The sequence below is a fragment of the Theobroma cacao genome, chromosome 5 (genome assembly GCF_000208745.1).
Source record: "Theobroma cacao cultivar B97-61/B2 chromosome 5, Criollo_cocoa_genome_V2, whole genome shotgun sequence".
NCBI lineage: Eukaryota > Viridiplantae > Streptophyta > Magnoliopsida > Malvales > Malvaceae > Theobroma > Theobroma cacao.
Genome location: NC_030854.1, coordinates 30,419,459 through 30,441,315, shown reverse-complemented (window position 1 = coordinate 30,441,315; position 21,857 = coordinate 30,419,459). Strand labels below are relative to the sequence as shown.

At 34.4% G+C, this 21,857-nt stretch overlaps 1 protein-coding gene across 1 annotated transcript; it reads right to left on the bottom strand.

The window, feature by feature from the left end:
* Positions 12,357-15,578, bottom strand: LOC18599345 (protein SRG1). The gene is made up of 4 exons (XM_018120584.1): positions 15,241-15,578; positions 14,634-14,875; positions 14,188-14,512; positions 12,357-12,912 (listed from the first exon to the last, which is right to left on the bottom strand). Exons 1-4 carry the CDS (start codon positions 15,493-15,495, stop codon positions 12,646-12,648), a joined length of 1,089 nt encoding a protein of 362 aa, XP_017976073.1. The 5' UTR covers positions 15,496-15,578; the 3' UTR covers positions 12,357-12,645.

The window sequence follows — 21,857 nt, the reverse complement described above, 5'->3', positions numbered from 1 at the left end:
TCCTTATTTGTGTCTTCAGTGTACCTTGTTGCACATGACTGCTTAACTTACTGGTGTATGTGTGCCATATTTTGCAGATCTAGCGTAGACAGTATGAGGATCTTGACAGTTTGCTGATCGTGTCGAAGGAGAAGTGGGCTTTCAATGTCGTAATTAACACTCATTGTAAGTGGTCGCAACTGCATTACATCACAAAAACTCTCCAACAGAAGGGGGAGTACAATCCAATTAAGCGTACTTGCTTCGGAATGCTCCTGGACATCTATCCACATGGGTACTTTTGCGTCGATTTCTTGCACAGCATCAGGATTCGTCGGATCACTGAGAGGCAATCAATGGACCATGAGCTATGATTTGCCATTTGCAAAAGCAAGGCGTGCCTATCAAAGCAGGAGTTCTGCTTCATCACCGGGCTGAAGTTTGGTCCAATGCCCGATGTGTTCAGACGACCGTACGAGGTTGCTGCGGATGGAATTCATGCAAGATACTGGAACGGGCAGGACAACGTTAAGCTGCAGGCTTTGCTTGATACCTTCCGCGGGGGTAACTTTCAGCTACCAGGAGACGCAACCAAGATGGTACTCGTCTTGATCGCGAATACATTTTATTTGGTCAAGACTACCGTAGATGGGTGACGCCTTAGTTGCTGTCATTGGTGGAGGACATCGACGCTTGGAATGTCTTTCCATGGGGGCACTATGTTTGGAAGCTGACCTTGGACTACCTTTTGAAGGGGTTCGAAGTTCCTGACTTGAGCGTGACAAAGGAAACTCGGTTACGCTACAACATTTATGGATTCGCATGGGTGATACAGGTACTAAAACGTAAAATTTTTCAGCTTTCTTTCGAACAAAAAATTTATGGGTGCAGTCGTTTATGATTGACGGTCTAATAATGGTTACATTTGACATGCAGTTCTGGGCAATGAAGGCAATTTCGACCCTTCGAAAAATAGTTGCCCCCTCTGGTCTGAAGGACAACGTCCACCCACGAATGTGCAGATGGGATTGCAATCAGAAGCCAAAAAACTTCTACAAGACAATTTAGAAGTTAGAGTCATCTGACCAAGTAAGTGAACAACTGTTAATTTTTACGTATATTTGTAAAATAATTTTCCCTATTCAATAATGACAACATTTTATTTGTTTATTTGCAGTTGTGGGCACTGAAGACGTTGGAACCCACCGCAGATGAGGCCCTCCGAGAGTATTTTGTGGACCTTGATGTCCCGTTATCGGAGGGCAACAAGTACGTGCCAATAGGGCACATGAAGGATCGATCGGATTGGGGCTTAGGTGCGACGCAAAAAAGGAGAAGCTTGAAGGAGAAAAAAGCCTCTGGTGGCATGAAGAGGATGCGCATCGCCGCTGCTTTAGTTGATGAGTTGATGGATGAAATGGATGACCATGGTCAAGGCAATGAATAGCCGGTAAGGACAATTGTAACAATTTTGTGTTCTCCAATTCCATTTATGATTATCGAATAACATTTCTGTGTTTGCAGTTGGACCATGGGCCGACAGTTCCAGAACCACCCACCAGTCCTCCTCAAATGCAGAGTGGTAATGACCCGTCTGTAAGATCGGTTCTAACGGTTTGTGTTCTACATTCCCACATATGTTTATCGAGTAACATAGTAATTTATGTAATTGCAGTTTACGAAAGCGAGGACAGGTCCTCAAGCACCGATCGGTCCAGCCCAACCGCAGACAACTAACGAGTCGGCGGTAAGGATATTAAAGTTGTAACGGTTAGTGTTCAACAATTCCAAACATGATTATTGAATAACACAGTTATATATGTAATTGCAGTTTGTGGAAGCGACGACAGGTCATGAAGCACCGATCTATCCGGCTCCATCGTAGACTGCTAACGAGCCGGCGGTAAAGATATTAAAGTTGTAACAGTTAATGTTCAATAATTTCATACATGATTATTGAATAACACAGTTAAATATGTAATTACAGTATGCGAAAGCGACGACAGGTCCTAAAGCATCAATCGATCCGGCTCCACCACAGACTGCTAACGAGCCACCAGTTAGGATATTAAAGTTGTAACGGTTAATGTTCAACAATTCCATATATGATTATTGAATAACACAATTATATATGTTATTGTAGTTGACCCAGTCGAGAACAGTCAATGACGGAGCAGTCATAACCCGTCAGCTCCGACGAATCATGCGCAAGCATGAAAAAGATATGTTGGAGCTGAAGGCTTCAATTCAGTCATTGAATGTAGCAAAGCAGACGATTAAGGACCGTATCGTTGGTCGGATTCTTGACGGCCTTAAATCACAAGTACGATATTCTATCTTTGCTTGTATTTTGATGGTTTAGGTTTAGCAACTGTTGAGATACAATCATCGTCACCAGAGTCATCTGCTGTCCATCATGGTGCAGCAGAAATTTCAAACCTAACTGAGCGGGCACAGTTGAAAATGGCAAGCAAATATATGGCAAACCCATTCGTCGACCCCTTAGTGACCCGTTGAGATGTGAGGGATAAAATCGTAGAAGACTACGAAGCTTTCAAGAAAAAGGAGTTTGAGAGGTAAGCTTATAAATAAAATTACAAATATTATTTTTTAATGAAACAGTTATCCACCAAGACTTATGAAATTAATTATGTTACATATGCAAGCGTAACGTTGGCATCTTAGGGGATCAAGGGGCTGACTTTTTCATAACCTTAGAGGATCCCAATGAGGAAATGACAAGTGAACATATCGACGCATGCCTCAGCCTACTTTGCAAGCGAATGACAGGGCCAAAGTCGAAGCTGTACACTACCTGTGCATGCATGGTTGACACGATATTCTTCGTAAGTTTATTTGAAAATTGTTCAATTCTATAAATACTAAGTTTTTTATTGCATGAAGTGTAAGCTAATGTTTACATGTTTCACAGGACACCATCCGTATGCTACACACTGAATTTCCAACAGAAGATGCCCGAGCCAAAATGCAAATTCCAGATGAGTTGCGGGGCTATGTGGAAGGTGAAAGGCCAACGTATGCCAAAAAATGGGAAGATGCTGATTTCATCCTCGCGCCTTGCAACGTTGGTGGGCATTGGGTGGTTGGAAAAAATCGACTTGATGAGGTGGACGATCAAGGTCGTGGACTCAACAAGAACTTCGGATGCTAAGGATAACGGAGTTCGTGCGGGTCAGATGACACCCTTGACGACAATGATGCCATTCATCTGCCACCAAGCCGGTTATTTCAATAACATACGTCAGAAGAGACAGGATTTGGATATTCATTTACCAAAAGCTAAAGTGCATCGGCAGAATGATAGTGTCAGCTGCGGTATGTTCATGATAGGGTACATTGAGCATATTTTACAATCAGAAAAGATCGGAATTAAGCAGAATATGATTGCAAAAATGCGTCGACAATATGCTCTGAAAATTTTTTCCAACAGTTGTGAGAGCGAACCTTGAACATATAGGCCCTTGTTTGTACAATTTTTTTGGTACACATAAATTTTTTTATACAATTCATTTTATACATATTTTTTGTATACAATTCATTGTAAACAGATATAATTCTTTCTGTATACACAATATACTTTGTACAATTATTTGATACACAATTAATTTTTTTACCTATACACAATTAATTTGATACCAAGAATTTTTTTCCTTTTCTATATACAATATATTTAATTTGATACACAGTCGGAAGAAGTTAGCGTGTGACGCTTTAAACACGATACCAGCCAACGTGTCTTAACATACATCTGCTTGCACTCAGCGTGTCACCCTAAAATTCTGCAATAAGTCAACGTGTGACGCCGTAAATCCACTAACACTCGGCGTGTCAGCCGAGTAATCTGCTTCCACTCAACGTGTCGGAACAATTGGGCCGTGGCATGTCACGCCATAAATCGCCAAATACTCAGTATGTGACGCCATTAATCTGCTTCTAGTCAGTGTGTCATAAGAATTGGGCCGTCGTGTGTCACCCCAGGTTGGCATTAATTAATTTCCAAGTTCGTCGTGTTTCTCTTCCAGGCACACCGGTTGCACCAACCCAACATTACATTAATTAACATTGAATATATAGATTTTTTCATCCATCTAATTGCTTCCAGCATGAAATTGTTCTGTATCCATCCTCCCTTATTTTTTCAATTATTTCCAGGCCAAAATTCGATCCTGCCATTATAAAATCGTACGTCTAAATTTACACACCAGAACTTGTTATGCATGACGAGTCAGAACAATTTAATTGTTATGCATGGTGTGTCACAACGTTTAACTTGTTATGCATGGCGTGTCACAACCTTTTACTTGTTATGCATGGTGTGTCAGAACATTGTGCTTGTTATCCTTGGCGTGTCACCAAGTTTATCTTGTTATGCATGGCGTGTCACAACATTTTACTTGTTATGCATGACGTGTCATTTCATTTTTCTTGTTATGAATGGCGTGTTACAATATTTTATTTGATATGCACGGCATGTCACAACATTTTACTTTTTATGCATGGCGTGTCTCACATTTATTCCTTATTTATTTCTTCTGAATATCTTGTTGCACATTATGGCTTAACTCACTGGTGCATCTGTGCCATGTTTTGCAGATCCAACGCATATAGTATGAGGATCTTGACATTTTATCTGCTCGATTATTCTATGAGGCCCTTTTAGTTACGAACTTTGTTGCCAAACATTTCAAGCAGATAAGCAAATACATGGCTCCTGTCTGATGGAGATTGTAATCGGAAACATTTTTACAAACAATGTAAGAATGTACTTTAACACGATCTTGATCAGACAGAGGCATTGACATGCTTATTTGCCTGAAATGTTTGGCAACAAAGTCCGTAACTAAAAATTCCTAATAGAATGACCAAGCAAACAAATCTGTAAAGCAAAACGAATTCAACTACAATTTTCAGACACATTTAGTTAGGCGGTCAAGTTGTCTTCATTCACAACACACCTTACATTTTCAAACATTGTCCTTCGTATTGGACAGTTATTGCTTGTGTGACGGTTTGTCTACAACTTGAACATGCTTTAGGTCGGCGCAGTCTTGGAGTCACCGATTGACTTGGAGATGGTGCCAGATTTGTGGATGGAACTGAAAATGGGTATGGGCAGTTATGTCTGTTATGCCCGTACCTCTTGCATTGCGAACATTTTCGTGCTCGACTGCCTTCACCAGCTGATGAAATCCTTCTCCTTCTAGGTCTTCCTGCTTGGCCTAGCCAAGGTGGGGGCAAGACGATAATTTGTTTCACATGAGGGGAGATGTCCCACTCACTAGGATGCCCTACCGGCCTAATGGATCCTGAATAACCTCCATGAAAATGGTTGTCTTGTAGTAGTCACCGCAGAATTCAATAGCTTCACGATTGCATTTACTGAAAAACACTAAAAACTCAATCTTCAAGCACAATGTAAATGCTATGTCAATTACGGTTCAAATAAGAAATAAAGATATTCTGACCTTATTGTTGTAATGGCATGGCTGCATGGTAGTAAATCTGTTTGGAACTCACAACATGAACACGTCTTCCTGGACAGGTTTACAAGTCCATCCATCTTCCCGTTTTTAACTTCGAACTCCACTCGATTGATAGGCTTAACTAGAAAGCGATGTGCATCATTGAACCTTTTACTCAACTGCCTGGCAACCCAAGGGCTGAGGGGCGTGGTCACCTTGACGGCTTTCTCGTACCGTTCATGGAACCAATGTTGGAACATGTCTCTGATGAACTCGATCAAAACAGTGATCAGCATTTGTCTTGCATGCTTCAAGCATGAGTTAACACATTCCGCAATGTTGGATGTCATCATTTAGTATCGCCTTGTCGGTGAACATGCACGTGTCCATTTCTCAAGCCTTATTCTCATAAGGTCCGTGTGGGCTCCCAGGTGAATCTGCTGTATCTGGTTCATATGTCTATTGAAATCAGCCACCTTGTAGCAATCTCGACCAAGGGTGAAAAGCATACAAACATCGTCGCGCTTGAACTTGTTTTTAAACTTTTTTTTCAAGTGGTAACCGCATAAACCATGGTGCGCTTCTGGGTATGCATTTTGGATTGCTTTCTTAATGCCAAGATGCTGATCAGAAATGAACATAATGTTTTCAGGACAACCAACCACATCACTCAACTTGCTAAAAAACCACATCCACGAGTCTTTGTCCTCAACATGGCCGATGCCAAACGCAACTGGATATACACACTAGTTCATATCTTTGCATACAGTGACAAACAGAACACCATTGAACCTGTCTTTCAGATGTGTCACATCAATTGTAACCGTAAGACGCATTACATCCCAAAACCCTCGAATACAAGCCCCGTATGACCAGAAACAATATTTGAATCTCTCTTCCTCATCAGTAGCCACTGCAGTCACTGTGCTAGGATTTTCTTGTTCTAACATACAAAAATACGATGGTAGTAGTTGAAATGACTCCTCCGGTGGACCAAAAACAAGCCTCTTCGCATACTCCTTCGCTTACCAAGCCTTACCATACAAGCATTCCAATCCCCATTGAACCCTCATCTCACAAATTATGTCCTTAGGTCTCAATGCTACTCCATTAGCCCGAATCTTGTATGACATAAGTTCACCAATCATCTTCACACTCGTAGTTAGAAACCGCCCTTGCAAACCATCAACGGTACAGGTGTGTACTTTGTGGAATGTCTGAACTTTCCAATATTCTCCTCTATCAGGTAACTTCGTTGCACGAACACTGAACTTGCATGCCTTGTCCTTGCAACCAACCTCATAACGAGTTTTACATGACCTTTTTACTCTTATCGCAAACTTCTCTTTTATAACCAACATGTTCAAAGCTCGTTTCAACTCGACCTTCGACGAAAATATTCTTCCTTTGTATAAGCGATCTTCGGCACATGTCGACTCCTTAGTGGTAATTGTTTGGAAGGAGAACTTTTCTGCACCTGCAATTACCCACGTATGAGATATCCTTGCATTTTCCCTTTTCTGATCATTGTCATCGAGCAATGTATCAAAGGAAAGAATCCCGTTCTCACCAGCGATAGGGTTATTGTATATGGGGTCATCACACTGAACATCTCCTACATCAACACCTCCAACAGGTTCCGTTTCGCCTTCAACATTATTGCAAATTGGAATGTCACTGTCATAAAGGCAGTCATCATCTGAACTGTCATCTTGCGATTGTTCAAGCCCATCATCTGAAGTGTGATTAAATCTATCTTCACCGGTAGCGAACAAATCCTCATTTCCTTCATCAAATGCAGTATTATACTCCAGCGTCGCAGTGTCACCCTCCAACCTCACATAGTTGTCCTCAATTATCGTATTCTCATTTGACAATAACATTACACACTCTACAGTTTCACCCAATCGTTGCATTTGTTCAAGAGAAGCAAGAAATTGGTTTGATGCACATCCTGATCGAAATTGTGCAGCCAACTGTTCTGTGAATGTCGTCTGTCTACTGGGCTGCACAAACTCTTGTGCATACCTCCATTGCCATTGTTGTGGGTTACGGACCGAATGTTATGGTATATGTGAAACATTGTAAATCTCATTTTGATTGAGCTGATTACCATGTTGTCCAACTTCTCCATGTGACATAACATTTGTTTGGCGTCCCTTAATGCTGACATACACAGCCAAAACATTCCTCTGTTCGAGCAAAATTAATGCAACATCCTCATCGTCCTTGATAATTGGCCGTGATAGCTCTCCGGGTGTACTGATCAATGCATGTAACTCAATCTCGTCAATTTTTGAGTTTACCCCAACAACATCTTCAATCAGCTTCATCAAGCCCACAAACGACAAATCACTCCTAACCCCCCGCATTCGTGACTTACCACCCTTGTAAATGCCATCCACCCACTGACCACCGTGTCTTATCACAAGTCGTACAATTGGAACCCCACTAAAATTTTGAAAAAAAAATTGTCAATCATTTTACACAATACATGCCGTGATAAAAAATTTGTCAGTCGTGTTGTTACACGCCATGCAAATAATGTAAAATATTGTAACACTCCATGCATATCAAGTCAAATGTCGTGACACGCCATGCATCAGTATCGTTACACGCCATGCATCACTGTCATGACACGCCATGCATCACTGTCGTGACACTCCATGCATCAGTATCGTTACACGCCATGCATCACTGTTGTGACACGTCAATCACTATAATTACTGACTGGTTACACCAACATCCGTGACACGCTAAAAACCTAAAAAACCAGTTAACCCACGACACACCAGGAACAGCCATGACACACCAAAAACCCATAAATTCAGTTAACCCACCACACCCCAGGAACAGTCGTGACACGCTAACAACTCAAATAACTAGTTAACCCACAACACGCCAGTAACAGCCATGACACGCTAAAATAACTCTTCACTCATGTTATAGATGCATGGCGTGTAACAACTCTGGGTAATGTTTCTAATCTATCTTATTATTTACACCAAATGTTTCAGAAATTTAAGTGTGTTGCAGAAATAAACCCAATAACAGGTACCTTGATGTCATCTCTGCTATAGGGTGTGTTAATCTACGACAATGTCGTCAGATGCCGAGAGATAGACCACAGCCCGATGACGATGGTGCTCAACAAAGAGTTGACAGAGCTCATACAGTTCAGAGATCTGAGAGAGCTGACAACGATAGTGCTCAACAAAGACTTGCTAGAGTTGAGACAGAGAAAAATAACCAAGCCCAAACAGCTGCGGACATTTATTTTTAATATTTTTCATTTTCTCTCTGGCGGGAGGCAGATAGCTCAAATAGTTGAGCATTTATTTGAAACGATGTTTTTAAGGGCATTTTGGTCCACTCATGTTTATTTTTGGGTAGAAACAAATAACTTTATATGGGTGGTTATTTCTGAAACCACCTTATCACGAGGCCCTTCTCTCACAATTTCCTCAAAAAAAGGTGGGATCGGCCTAAAAAATAAAGCTTTCAAATGTTTTTATGATAAGAGAAATTTCGGATTTAGAAAAATGGGTAACAAGCAGATCGTACTAGCAAATTCAATACTATGTACTAAAAAAGGGGTTGAGTTGACCAAACCCTAATTACATATTCTAATATCAGACAAAATTTTGATGCTACATCAAAGCAAATTCATATAATTCAGTTGGTCCGTTACCTACCGCACATGCATAATTATATATTAAAGCAAAAATTTGAAGCATCCTATACTAATTATCACAGTAACCTAAGTTTTTTAATATCATTCGAAAAACCTTCCAAGATATGTGATCTTTAATAGAAGTGGGATTATCCTTTTGGTGAGTGGTTCTTGTGGATCATAATTATTTTGGATAACGTCATCCAGGGTATATTCCGATAAAGTCAGGGAAGTAATAATTTCATAGCAGGTTGGCTGAAACGTTGAGAGGCACTCAATTTATCCCTTATATCATATAGAAAATAAAATATAGCATTTGAACCAATAAATTAAGTTAAATACAAGTTTGGTCACTAACTTTAATAGCTTGATTGATGCATGAACCCTCATTAACAACTATTATATGATATTGGATTCAACTCGGAATAATTAGTTTATTTTAATCTTTCATTAAAAAAAGGACATGTATGAGCAATGGACATTAAAATATTGTCTCTCTTAAATATTTTAAATGAAAGGCTAATTATGTGTGGAATCATTTATGTCGATGATGAAGTATCGTTACGATATCGTAATGAAATTTCAGAATATTTTAAATTTTAAATTAATTTGAATCTTTATGTCATTTGGGTGTGATCTAATTTTTATATAACTAGATTAGTTGATTTATTTATTTGATTTGTACATAAATTCATATAAAAAAACATATGGAATGCATTGAAAGTGACAGAGATATAAACATAAAACATTTTCTTATAATATTATCTATTTAAATATAATTGATGAAAGAATCCATTACATGTTAGTCAAGGTATTTATCTATATTATGCTACAGCTAAAAAACGTGCTGAAATTGCCAAAGCACATGCATTTTATTAGCCACAAAGTTGTTGATAAGATTTGACAAACTATCTTCTCATTTATAATTAAGTTTAGCATTTGAGAGGCAAATTGTCACGTTTTTTGTGATGTACGTATGTGCCCACGACTCATTCAAAAGGCTATTTATTTTTTCATGTGAAGTTGTCATCAATGACGAAAAATCTCCATAAAACAAGTTCATCTTGCCACTTATTAGAATCCAGTGTTTTAAGACAGGGTAGGCTGAAAAGGAAAGATTGTGAAAAATTTAAAGTCTTACTCTCATCTTTCATTGTCAATTAAAACTTGAATTGAAGCAATTACTTACTATCGGCAGTGCCGGTTCAACAGCCAATGAAAGCATGGTTCTGTAGGGTAGAAGCTTCATCTTACTCATGGGAGTGACCAGGAGATGAAGATTGTGACGTAGGTGAACTGACTTTCTATGCAAACAAAAACAAAACGTTGATAACGTGTGGCTGAAGAGGTAAAGAGGATCATAATACAATTTGGTCCAAAGGCATGGAAGGAAAGAGCATAGCAGGAAAAAGGAAATGGGGTAGACCATGGGCTGAACCCAAAGGAGGGGCATATGGTGATTAGTAATGGACCAGGTTGGAGGCTAGGCTTGGACAACGATACAAGCAAAGGTCTTTGTTAGTCCGGTTTTCTTTCAAAGAGTTTTGTTCCGGATTTCATGTCAGTAAAAATTAAAATAAATTTTAAATATATAAATATATGTTTTCTATTACTGATTATGTCATTTGAATTAAAAATGTGAACACGAAACAACTTGACCAACCTCTCATTTCCTCTTTAAGAACAAATAAATGGGCTAGAAATATGGAATTTCAAAGAGGGAGATGAAACCAACTCGATAATAGGTGCAAATGTTGGTAAATATTGTTTCCAACAATTATTCCACTTTCAGTTTAATTAAATAAATAATGTAGGCATCTTCTTAAGGAAAAACTTGTTATTCATTTGATTGAAGTAAAAAAATTTCCCATAAATTTTACAATTTGTGTCTAGAAACTCATTATTTATTTCTAAGTTTACCATTATACATTTATTGTAATCATCACTATCTTTAAAAGATAATGTTAATAGATGTCCATGGATACTAGTTAGAGTGATATTTATGAAAAAAAAAATTGTAACTAATGTTTTATTTCTTCTAAATTTGGTAAAAATTATATTTTAATTAACTTAAGATGTTATCAATAACCATTAGTTAATCGAACTTTTTATAAAAGCAATATTTAATTATCATTTTACCCCTGCAATATGCAAGATACCACAACTACTTCACTTGTTACATGATACAAAACAATCTAGACTCAGATTTGTATAAGTATATGATAAGTTCATGTACTAGCTAAAACATGCATTTTTGTACATCTTTTTCAATATTTAGCAATTTGATCCTTGTATTTTTAAATCTGTGACAAATCGAAAATAATAGATAATAGGCATAATATCTAAAAAAGTCTTTAAACTATTAAAAAATTTTCATATAAGTTTTTATTTTTTTATTACCTTCAACCAAGCTCTTATATTTTTATTTTAAGTCAAATGAGTTTTTATTTTTTTTATTGCGCTCAATCAATCTCTTATATTTTTATTTTTAATCAAATAAGTTCTTTTACTTTTGTTTTAGGTCAAATAAACCTTTATGAGTAATGATTAACTTAATCAAAATATCACTTGTCATTCTATGTCACGTAACGTTGACATTGTAAGTTGCCATGTTATAATGGATGATAGTATAACATGCTGACATAATATAATGATATGATTATATAACATTTTTCACATTTCATATCAGTATCATATGAGTATAAAATGACAAAAAATATTTTAATTAATTACAATTAATTAATCATTAATCATAAGAGTTTATTTGATTGAAAATAAAAATATAAAACTTGATTGAACGTAATAGAATAATAAAAACTTATTTGAATATTTGAGTAGTTGGACTCACTCCTTCTTTCAATTTTTTTTTTAAGGTTGTGATTTGGTCAACCACATGAAAATTTCAGGGAGTGATGTTTAATTTAGTAGTACTTAAATTGTCTAGAATTTATTTAAATATTATGAACATCGAACTATCTTAATTAGTATTCAGATTTTTATTTTGACTTAGTAGCTTTGTGATTTTGAAGATTTAATTTTGAATATTGTCGAATTATAATATTTAGAAATTCTATCGACAGATATAATTTATAAATCACTAAATTCTTCAGGTATATCAGTCTCTTTTAGTAATGGTTTAAGATATATATTTTAGAGCTTGCATGTCTGTAAGATTATACCTTACAGGTATGCGACGTCTGTCATGTCTCGAGTCTGAGGCGTGACATTAATAATCGAGACCCACCTTATTTTTATGTTAGAAACCTTACATAGGTAGCTAAGCTCTCATCTTAGATACAAACAAGCTACATTTATATCCACACTACACAAAGCTGCAATTGCGATTGAGAACAAACTCACCGCAATTGAGATTTTTTTATTGCTATTTCTATGATGTTTGGTTTTGCAATTGTCAGCAGATGCAGATCCAATTGCAATGCCAAATCTTATTACCAAACCACAACCGTATCAGCATGTAAACATATGTACGTAAGCAAGGAGTTTTGAATATCAGGCTGAGTTGTCTTGTCCATTTTGAATCCTCATATGGTCCAGATATACTTTTCCACTGGGCTTACGAGAAAAGTAATCTTTGAAGTATTGCTCCACCCCCACCTTTCTAAATAATGGAGGGTTATCTGGATTTATCAGACTAGGTGCAGGCCCAACGTCAGCCCCATATTTGGGATTGATGGAGAAGGTAATGGAGATTCTTTCCTTCTCTGCATTCGTAGAAACCTTGTGCTCGATGCTGTGATAAACCCCGTTGCTAAATATCTGTATCAACACAATTTTTTAAGACAATTAAGATAAAAGAAAAAAAAAGTTAAAAAATGACACTATTAGCTAGGGATTCTTATTATTTAGAGTCTGTTTGGTTTAATTTTTTTTTTAATTTAAAAATTATTATTAAACTCTTATGAAAAGTAATAACTTTTATGATTAAAGTAAAACTGTTTAGTAAATTGTTTAACAACATAAATTATATAAGCTTTAATTTTGATTAAAATTACCATAAAGGATATTCACATCATTTTCAATCCCTTAATAAGGTATAATGTAATACTTTAAGTTTGTATATAATTTCAAATGTTAAAATAAAAAAATAAATAAAAAAAAATAAATTTCAAACTTGTATAGTAGTAATAATATTAGATTTTTACTGATCTAACAAGTAATCGGACCATGATGCTTCAATTTTTAAAAAAGAAGAAAAAAGAGGAAACGTTGTATTAAAATTCTTTTTGATGAAAAAGAGAAAAAAATCTTGAAATAGTATTTGATTGCAGTTTTGAATTTTAGATTTTTTTTCTTAATTTTTGTAAAAATAAAAAAAAATTATAGATTTTGATATTATATTGTTGGATCTTTTGTTTTTTTATTAGTTTTTGTAGAGAGAAGTAAAAAATAAACAAATCGTGATTTACGTTGAAGAATGGTAATTTGTAAAGAGAATGAGAGGAAAAAAAAATTAATTGAGAGAAGGGTATTCTTTGAAAATTAATATATTTAAAAAAAAAGCTTTTTTTTAAATTCTTTTTAAAATTTTATTTAAAAAAAAAACTTATCAAAAAAATCATATTTAACCTGATTTTTACTTTTAAGATGTAAATAAATTGAAAAAAACTAAAACCAAATATACACTTAACCAACTTATATATATATNTTATTTTTGTAAAAATAAAAAAAAATTATAGATTTTGATATTATATTGTTGGATCTTTTGTTTTTTTATTAGTTTTTGTAGAGAGAAGTAAAAAATAAACAAATCGTGATTTACGTTGAAGAATGGTAATTTGTAAAGAGAATGAGAGGAAAAAAAAATTAATTGAGAGAAGGGTATTCTTTGAAAATTAATATATTTAAAAAAAAAGCTTTTTTTTAAATTTCTTTTTTAAAAATTTTATTTTAAAAAAAAAAACTTATCAAAAAAATCATATTTAACCTGATTTTTACTTTTAAGATGTAAATAAATTGAAAAAAAACTAAACCAAATATACACTTAACACCTGTATATATATATATATTAGAATTTATAGAAGAGAGACAAACCTGCAAAATGTCTCCTACATTCACTACAAAGGCATCAGGTTTGATGTTGAGAGGAAACCAAAGTCCATCTTTCTTAATCTGAAGCCCATCCACTCCATTAACTTGGTGCAAGATGTTCATAAGGGTTATATCCGAGTGAGGAAAAAGGCCCATCACCAGCTCTGGTTTTGGACAGGGCGGATAATATGCCAATCTAACAGCTTGCATCCCATCATCAGAAAACTCCATCATCTCCTTTACATCAATTCCCAAAGCTTTTGCCATTGAACCAAGAAGTTTTGCGGCAATCTTTTGGAGTTCCGATAAGTAAGACTCCAAGGTGTTTCTGCACGAGATTATATATCAAAAGGTCAATTCATGTGAAGAGAGTATGAAATCTATCATATTAAAAGAGGGTTTTTTTTTTTTATCAGATTCAATAAAGAGAGACAGACAGAAAGAATTACCTTAGGGATGAAGGGAGCTCTGGGAAGAGATGAGGCTTGCGTCTATGGACAGGGTTAGTAATTATATTCAAACTGTCAACCCAGTCCTGTTTTCCCCCTTCTCTGATCCTGCATCCATACCCTTCCAACTCTCCTGCCCTGATCTTGTATTTCATTTTTTCTTCCAAGGGAAGCCTATAAAATTCTTCCACCTCATGTTTCAGTTTGTCCAACAGTGAAGAGCTAACTCCATGGTTCACCAACTGCAAAACCATTAGCTCTGAATATATTTTTCTTCACATACTCTTTTGTACTTTTTTTTTTAATTTTTTTCTTTTAAAATAAATTACTTGTAGCTCTATTACCCGTATATGTATGTTGTAATTAACATATTTTTCCATATGATTATATCGAAAATTAATCCTTTTATATGTATTTAGTATAAACGAACTTCATATGGTAAACATGAAAAGGAAACTTAATTATGCACCTGGTCAAAAAATTCAAAAGAAAAAATTAAAGATCCTAACTCTTAAATGGAGTTTGGATGGAATCAATTAGCTTATCCTCTTTTTCATGCATGTTTACATATGATTAGCTAAGTTGCTAAAGCAGAATTGAGAAGAACCTGGAAGATACCCCAGTCTTTGCAAGTTGAGTGCAATTTCTCGAGTTCAAGGTCATTGTCATCATCTCCAGAAACCAAACGAGCCATGTCAATGGTTGGGATTGGTGGCGAAGGAGCAGTGAAAGAGAGGGAAAGGGGTTCTTGATCTAAACGAACATATTGTTGTGGGATAGTGATCGTTGGCCCTTTGACGAGCTCTTGAACACTAACCATTGAAGGAGAGCTGCTAAAATCTTTTGGGTTTGATAATGCCATATTGCTAAATGCTGAAAGTGCCTCTACACATAGCCTAATTGGAGAGTATTTATAGGTTAAAAAAAAAGTGAGATCGGCCAAGAAAATAAAGCTTTAAAATGTTTTTATGACGAGAGAAATTTCAGATTTAGAAAAATGGGTAACAAGCAGATCGTTCTAGCAAATTCAATACCATGTACTAAAAAAGAGGTTGAGTTGACCAAACCCTAATTACATATTCTAATATTAGACAAAATTTCAATGCTACATCAAAGCAAATTCATATAATTCAGTTGGTCCGTTACCTACCGCACATGCATAATTATATATTAAAGCAAAAATTTGAAGCATCCTATACTAATTATCACAGTAACCTAAGTTTTTTAATATCATTCGAGAAACTTTCCAAGATATGTGATCTTTAATAGAAGTGGGATTATCCTTTTGGTGAGTGGTTCTTGTGGATCATAAATATTTTGGATAATGTCATCCAGGTATATTCCGATAAAGTCAGGGAAGTAACAATTTCATAGCAAGTTGGCTGAAACGTTGAGAGGCCCTCAATTTATCCCCTATATCATATAAAATATAAAATATAGCATTTGAACCAATAAATTAAGTTAAATACAAGTTTGGTCACTAACTTTAATAGCTTGATTGATGCATGAACCCTCATTAACAACTATTATATGATATTGGATTCAATTCGGAATAATTAGTTTATTTTAATCTTTCATTAAAAAAAGGACATGTATGAGCAATGGACATTAAAATATTGTCTCTCCTAAAAATTTTAAAAGAAAGGCTAATTATGTGTGGAATCATTTATGTCGATGATGAAGTATCGTTACGATATCGTAATGAAATTTCAGAATATTTTAAATTTTAAATTAATTTGAATCTTTATGTCATTTGGGTGTGATCTAATTTTTATATAACTAGATTAGTTGATTTATTTATTTGATTTGTACATAAATTCATATAAAAAAACATATGGAATGCATTGAAAGTGACAGAGATATAAACATAAAACATTTTCTTATAATATTATCTATTTAAATATAATTGATGAAAGAATCCATTACATGTTAGTCAAGGTATTTATCTATATTATGCTACAGCTAAAAAACGTGCTGAAATTGCCAAAGCACATGCATTTTATTAGCCACAAAGTTGTTGATAAGATTTGACAAACTATCTTCTCATTTATAATTAAGTTTAGCATTTGAGAGGCAAATTGTCACGTTTTTTGTGATGTACGTATGTGCCCACGACTCTTTCAAAAGGCTATTTATTCTTCCATGTGAAGTTGTCATCAATGACGAAAAATCTCCATAAAACAAGTTCATCTTGCCACTTAATAGAATCCAGTGTTTTAAGACAGGGTAGGCTGAAAAGGAAAGATTGTCTTAAAGTCTTACTCTCATCTTTCATTGTCAAATTAAACCTTGACCTGAAGCAATTACTTACTATTGGCAGTGCCGGTTCAACAGCCAATGAAAGCATGGCTCTGTAGAATAGAAGCTTCATCTTACTCATGGGAGTGACCAGGAGATGAATATTGTGAACTGACTTTCTATGCAAACAAAAACAAAACGTTGATAACGTGTGGCTGAAGAGGTAAAGAGGATCATAACACAAATTTGGTCAAAGGGCATGGAAGGAAAGAGCATAGCAGGAAAAAGGAAATGGGGTAGACCATGGGCTGAACCCGAAGGAGGGGCATATGGTGATTAGTAATGGACCAGGTTGGAGGCTAGGCTTGGACAACGATACAAGCAAAGGTCTTTGTTAGTCCGGTTTTCTTTCAAGGAGTTTTGTTCCGGATTTCATGTTAGTAAAAATTAAAATAAATTTTAAATATATAAATATATGTTTTCTATTACTGATTATGGCATTTGAATTAAAAATGTGAACATGAAACAACTTGACCAACCTCTCATTTCCTCTTTAAGAACAAATAAATGGGCTAGAAATATGGAATTTCAAAGAGGGAGATGAAACCAACTCGATAATAGGTGCAAATGTTGGTAAATATTGTTTCCAACAATTATTCCACTTTCAGTTTAATTAAATAAATAATGTAGGCATCTTCCTAAGGAAAAACTTGTTATTCATTTGATTGAAGTAAAAAAATTTCCAATAAATTTTACAATTTGTGTCTAGAAACTCATTATTTATTTCTAAGTTTATCATTATACATTTATTGTAATCGTCACTATCTTTAAAAGATAATGTTAAAAGATGTCCATGAATACTAGTTAGAGTGATATTTATGAAAAAAAAAATTGTAACTAATGTTTTATTTCTTCTAAATTTGGTAAAAATTATATTTTAATTAACTTAAGACTTTATCAATAAACATTAGTTAATCGGACTTTTTATGAAAACAAATTTAATTATCATTTTGCCCCTGCAATCTGCAAGATACCATAACTACTTCACTTGTTACATGATACAAAACAATCTAGACTCAGATTTATATAAGTATATGATAAGTTCATGTACTAACTAAAATATGCATTTTTGTACATCTATTTCAATATTTAGCAATTTGATCTTTGTATTTTTAAATCTGTGACAAATTGAAAATAATAGATAATAGGCATAATATCTAAAAAAGTCTTTAAACTATTAAAAAAAATTCATATAAGCTTTTATTTTTTTATTACCTTCAACTAGGCTCTTATATTTTTATTTTAAGTCAAATGAGCTTTTATTTTTTTTATCGTGTTCAATCAATCTCTTATACTTTTATTTTGAGCCAAATAAGTTCTTTTATTTTTATTTTGAGTCAAATAAGCCTTTATGACTAATGATTAACTTAATCAAAATATCACTTGTCATTCTATGTCATGTAACGTTGACGTTATAGGTTGACATGTCATAATGGATGATGGCATAACATGCTGACATAATATAATAACATGACTAAGTAACATTTTTCACCTTCCACATCAGCATCGTGTGAGTATAAAATGATAAAGGATATTTTAATTAATTGTAATTAATTAATCATTAATCATAAAGATTTATTTGATTGAAAATAAAAATATAAAACTTGATTAAACGTAATAAAATAATAAAAGCTTATTTGAATATTTTTAAATAATTTAGGAGCTTTTTCGAGCATTATGCCTAGATAATACTATTAAACAAAATCCATCAACTATGTTAACATGGTAATGATAGGACATTGACATGTAATATTTTGTTGACATGGCAAATTGAGCCCTTTTTCTTTACCTTCGTCGCATTTGTCACAACCTTGTCCCAGGTTGCAATCGACACGAGAACTCGATGGAGGTAATCCACCAAGCCCACGTAAGCCTTATTATCTTTTATGATCATCTAGTCTATCATTAGAATGTTCAATATTATCATAAATCATACTTGACATCATTATCTTTTTACTTACATACACAAAGCACTACATTGTGCAGCACATATACCATTACCTAAAATCGGCATGTTATATACATTTATTGGTTTGCCACCCTATGGCCACATTGCCTTACCTAAGCATTCACATAAGGCACAACCTTGTGCTATGACATGCACCATGTACTCATACATGGGCTACACTGCTTGTCCATTATTTGCCAACACGTGGCTACATCATTATATACTGGACATTTGTATTTATGTCCCATAACCCACATACATTGGTACATATAGGGTCACATAGCCAATTACATGACATGACTAATAACCAATTACCAGCGGAATGACTTTTAAGTGCGAAAGGTATTGTTGAATACTTTGGTCATTGAGCCTACCATAATACGTACGTAAATCCCTTGCACTTTTATATCTCGAGTAACTTCAAATTTATAAAATAAGAGAGTTGAAAATATGAGTACAATTACTCAATAAGGGATATAGAGGGAAGCCAACAATAACTCTAGAAGGTTTATAAACCATGCTCATTTTCTTGAAAACATGTTCGTTTTCTTATACAAATCTGTGATGCATTTAAGATTTCACCCAATAAAGCTTACTTTTTTATCTTAAATTCACCCATTTGTGTCATTCATAAACTTTGATATCTTGCTGAGCTTGTAACTTACATATGAATTTGAAATAGTATGTTATGGGACACTAAGAGTGTAAATGGACAGATTGCTTAAAAGGCTTTGAATCTTACCTTGTTTGTTTTAATACCCCAATCTAACTTGTGGAATCTTATGCATAAGTTTCCATTTCAAGGCTACCCAAGCTTTTCTTAAACTTATCTTTTTCACTTATAACCTTCGCCGCCATTTACATTCCTTGGTTTCCCAATTCAGTACATAGAACTTTAAAACATACTAAACATAGGCAACTCATGCATCATTATTAATATTACATCAAAGTGCATACATAAACTTGATATAATGCACATGGGATACTCTGACCCTCAATATCTTCGGTGGTATTCCTTCGCCCCGCCAAGGTAATACATTTAGAGTATTTCGACCTTTTACTTTAGTGGTATTACTCTGCCCAACTGAAGTTACGCAATTTGAGTACTTTGACCTTTAATATCTCTGGTGGTATTCTTTCACCTTACCAAGGCAATACATTTCAGGTACTTCGACCCTTTACTCTAGTGGTATTACGCCACCCCATTAAGGCCATTACTATGCATCACAAAACATAGTAGCAACATCACATTGCATTCTCATTATACAACATAACATAGTGCTTACATAACATAGCATCTAGTCATAAATCATTATATATATATATATATACTATATATATATATATATATATATATATATATATATATCCACATGACATGTAGTTCAGCTATCATGCCCCTCAGTGTACATTAAGTTATAAACCATGCATAGCTCAACACATATTTATGAGCATAAACATTGCATCAAATCATAATCTATTCATATCTTAACCCATTTTCTTATGTGTATAAATATTCACCCTAACCTAGGGTTCACATACTATCGTAGTATCCATTTCAAAATAGCTTGTTCCCATGCACTTTTTAAATAACATCATTTACATAGCATTATATTTTTAAAAACTTATTTCATGCTTTTTCAAAACCATTTGGATGCAATATCCACTCACCTAGTGACTATTGAAATCATAGCTAGGCTAGCACATCTGATCAATACTTTTGTTGCAAGACTTGGTGCTCCAAATGTGATTTAGCTTTATACCAATGCATAAAATTAATCAACATGCTTAATTCTTCATCATTTTTTAACTTAACTTCTACCTAGGATGCTACAAATCATTTCTGCCATGATTTCATTTTAACTTACTTGAAATTGAGCTAAATCAAGTAAACTCACCTTTAATCAAGTCATTTCTAGCTCAACAGCCCTTAAAAAACCTTATTTGACTGAATTCATTTTGAACTTTGAATTGAATACTCATAAGAGCTTTAAATAAAATTCCTCAAACTTCCTAACATTTATAAACATGGATTTGTAAATTTCTAGCACACTAGCTAAGCACTTAACTCCTTTTCCATACCCTAAATAATTACATCAAGTATCTTACTCATTAAAACATCAAATGCTTACTTTAATAGTTAGCTTAAAGCCATCAAAACCTCCAAAACTTTTAAGCTTGAGGAGAGAAAATAGTTACTGGAACAATTACAAATCAAGCATTAAAACTGATCAATCTTAAACTCAAGTACTAAGAAAGCTTAATCTCACCTTGGTTACTGATTTCCAAGCCTCAAATCACCAATTTAGAAGCTCAAAATAGATAAGAAGCAACATGCATTCGACTGAAAGAAAGAAAACTTCAAAACTAACTTTCAAAAAATGACATGGGTGGAATAACTAATGCTGCTGGGTGAAAAAACCAATATTGCTTTGAAACCCAAGGTTTTAGTCCCTTGTTGTCCTTTTTTTTATGTTTTACTCAAGGGTGGATATATTAGGCTAATTGCTCATTAGTCCCTACCTTTTTACTTCTTTTTAATTTGGTCCTCCAAACTTTTTCATTCTTTTTAATTTAACCCTCTAAATTTTTCATTTTTAATTTAGTCTTCTAAACTTTTTATTTTTTCAATTTAGTCCCTCAAATATTTTTTTCTTTTCAATTTAGTCCTCATTCCAAAGGTTGTACATGATGTACACCATAGGTCAAAGATATTACTTATTATCTTTGGAAACTTAGAATCACAAACCAAGCATATTGAGTCTTAACCTTGAGAAGCTACAGCTTAAGGATATTGAACATTATCCTTGGAAACTAAAAACCACAATACAAAGATATCGAGTATTAACTTTGGAACCACAAATTTAAGGATTTTGTCTGTTGTCCTTGAAGGATTCTGCTTATTATCCTTAGAAACTTAATATTATAAACTTAAGGATTTCAACTATTATCCTTGGAACTTAAGACTTAAAACTCAA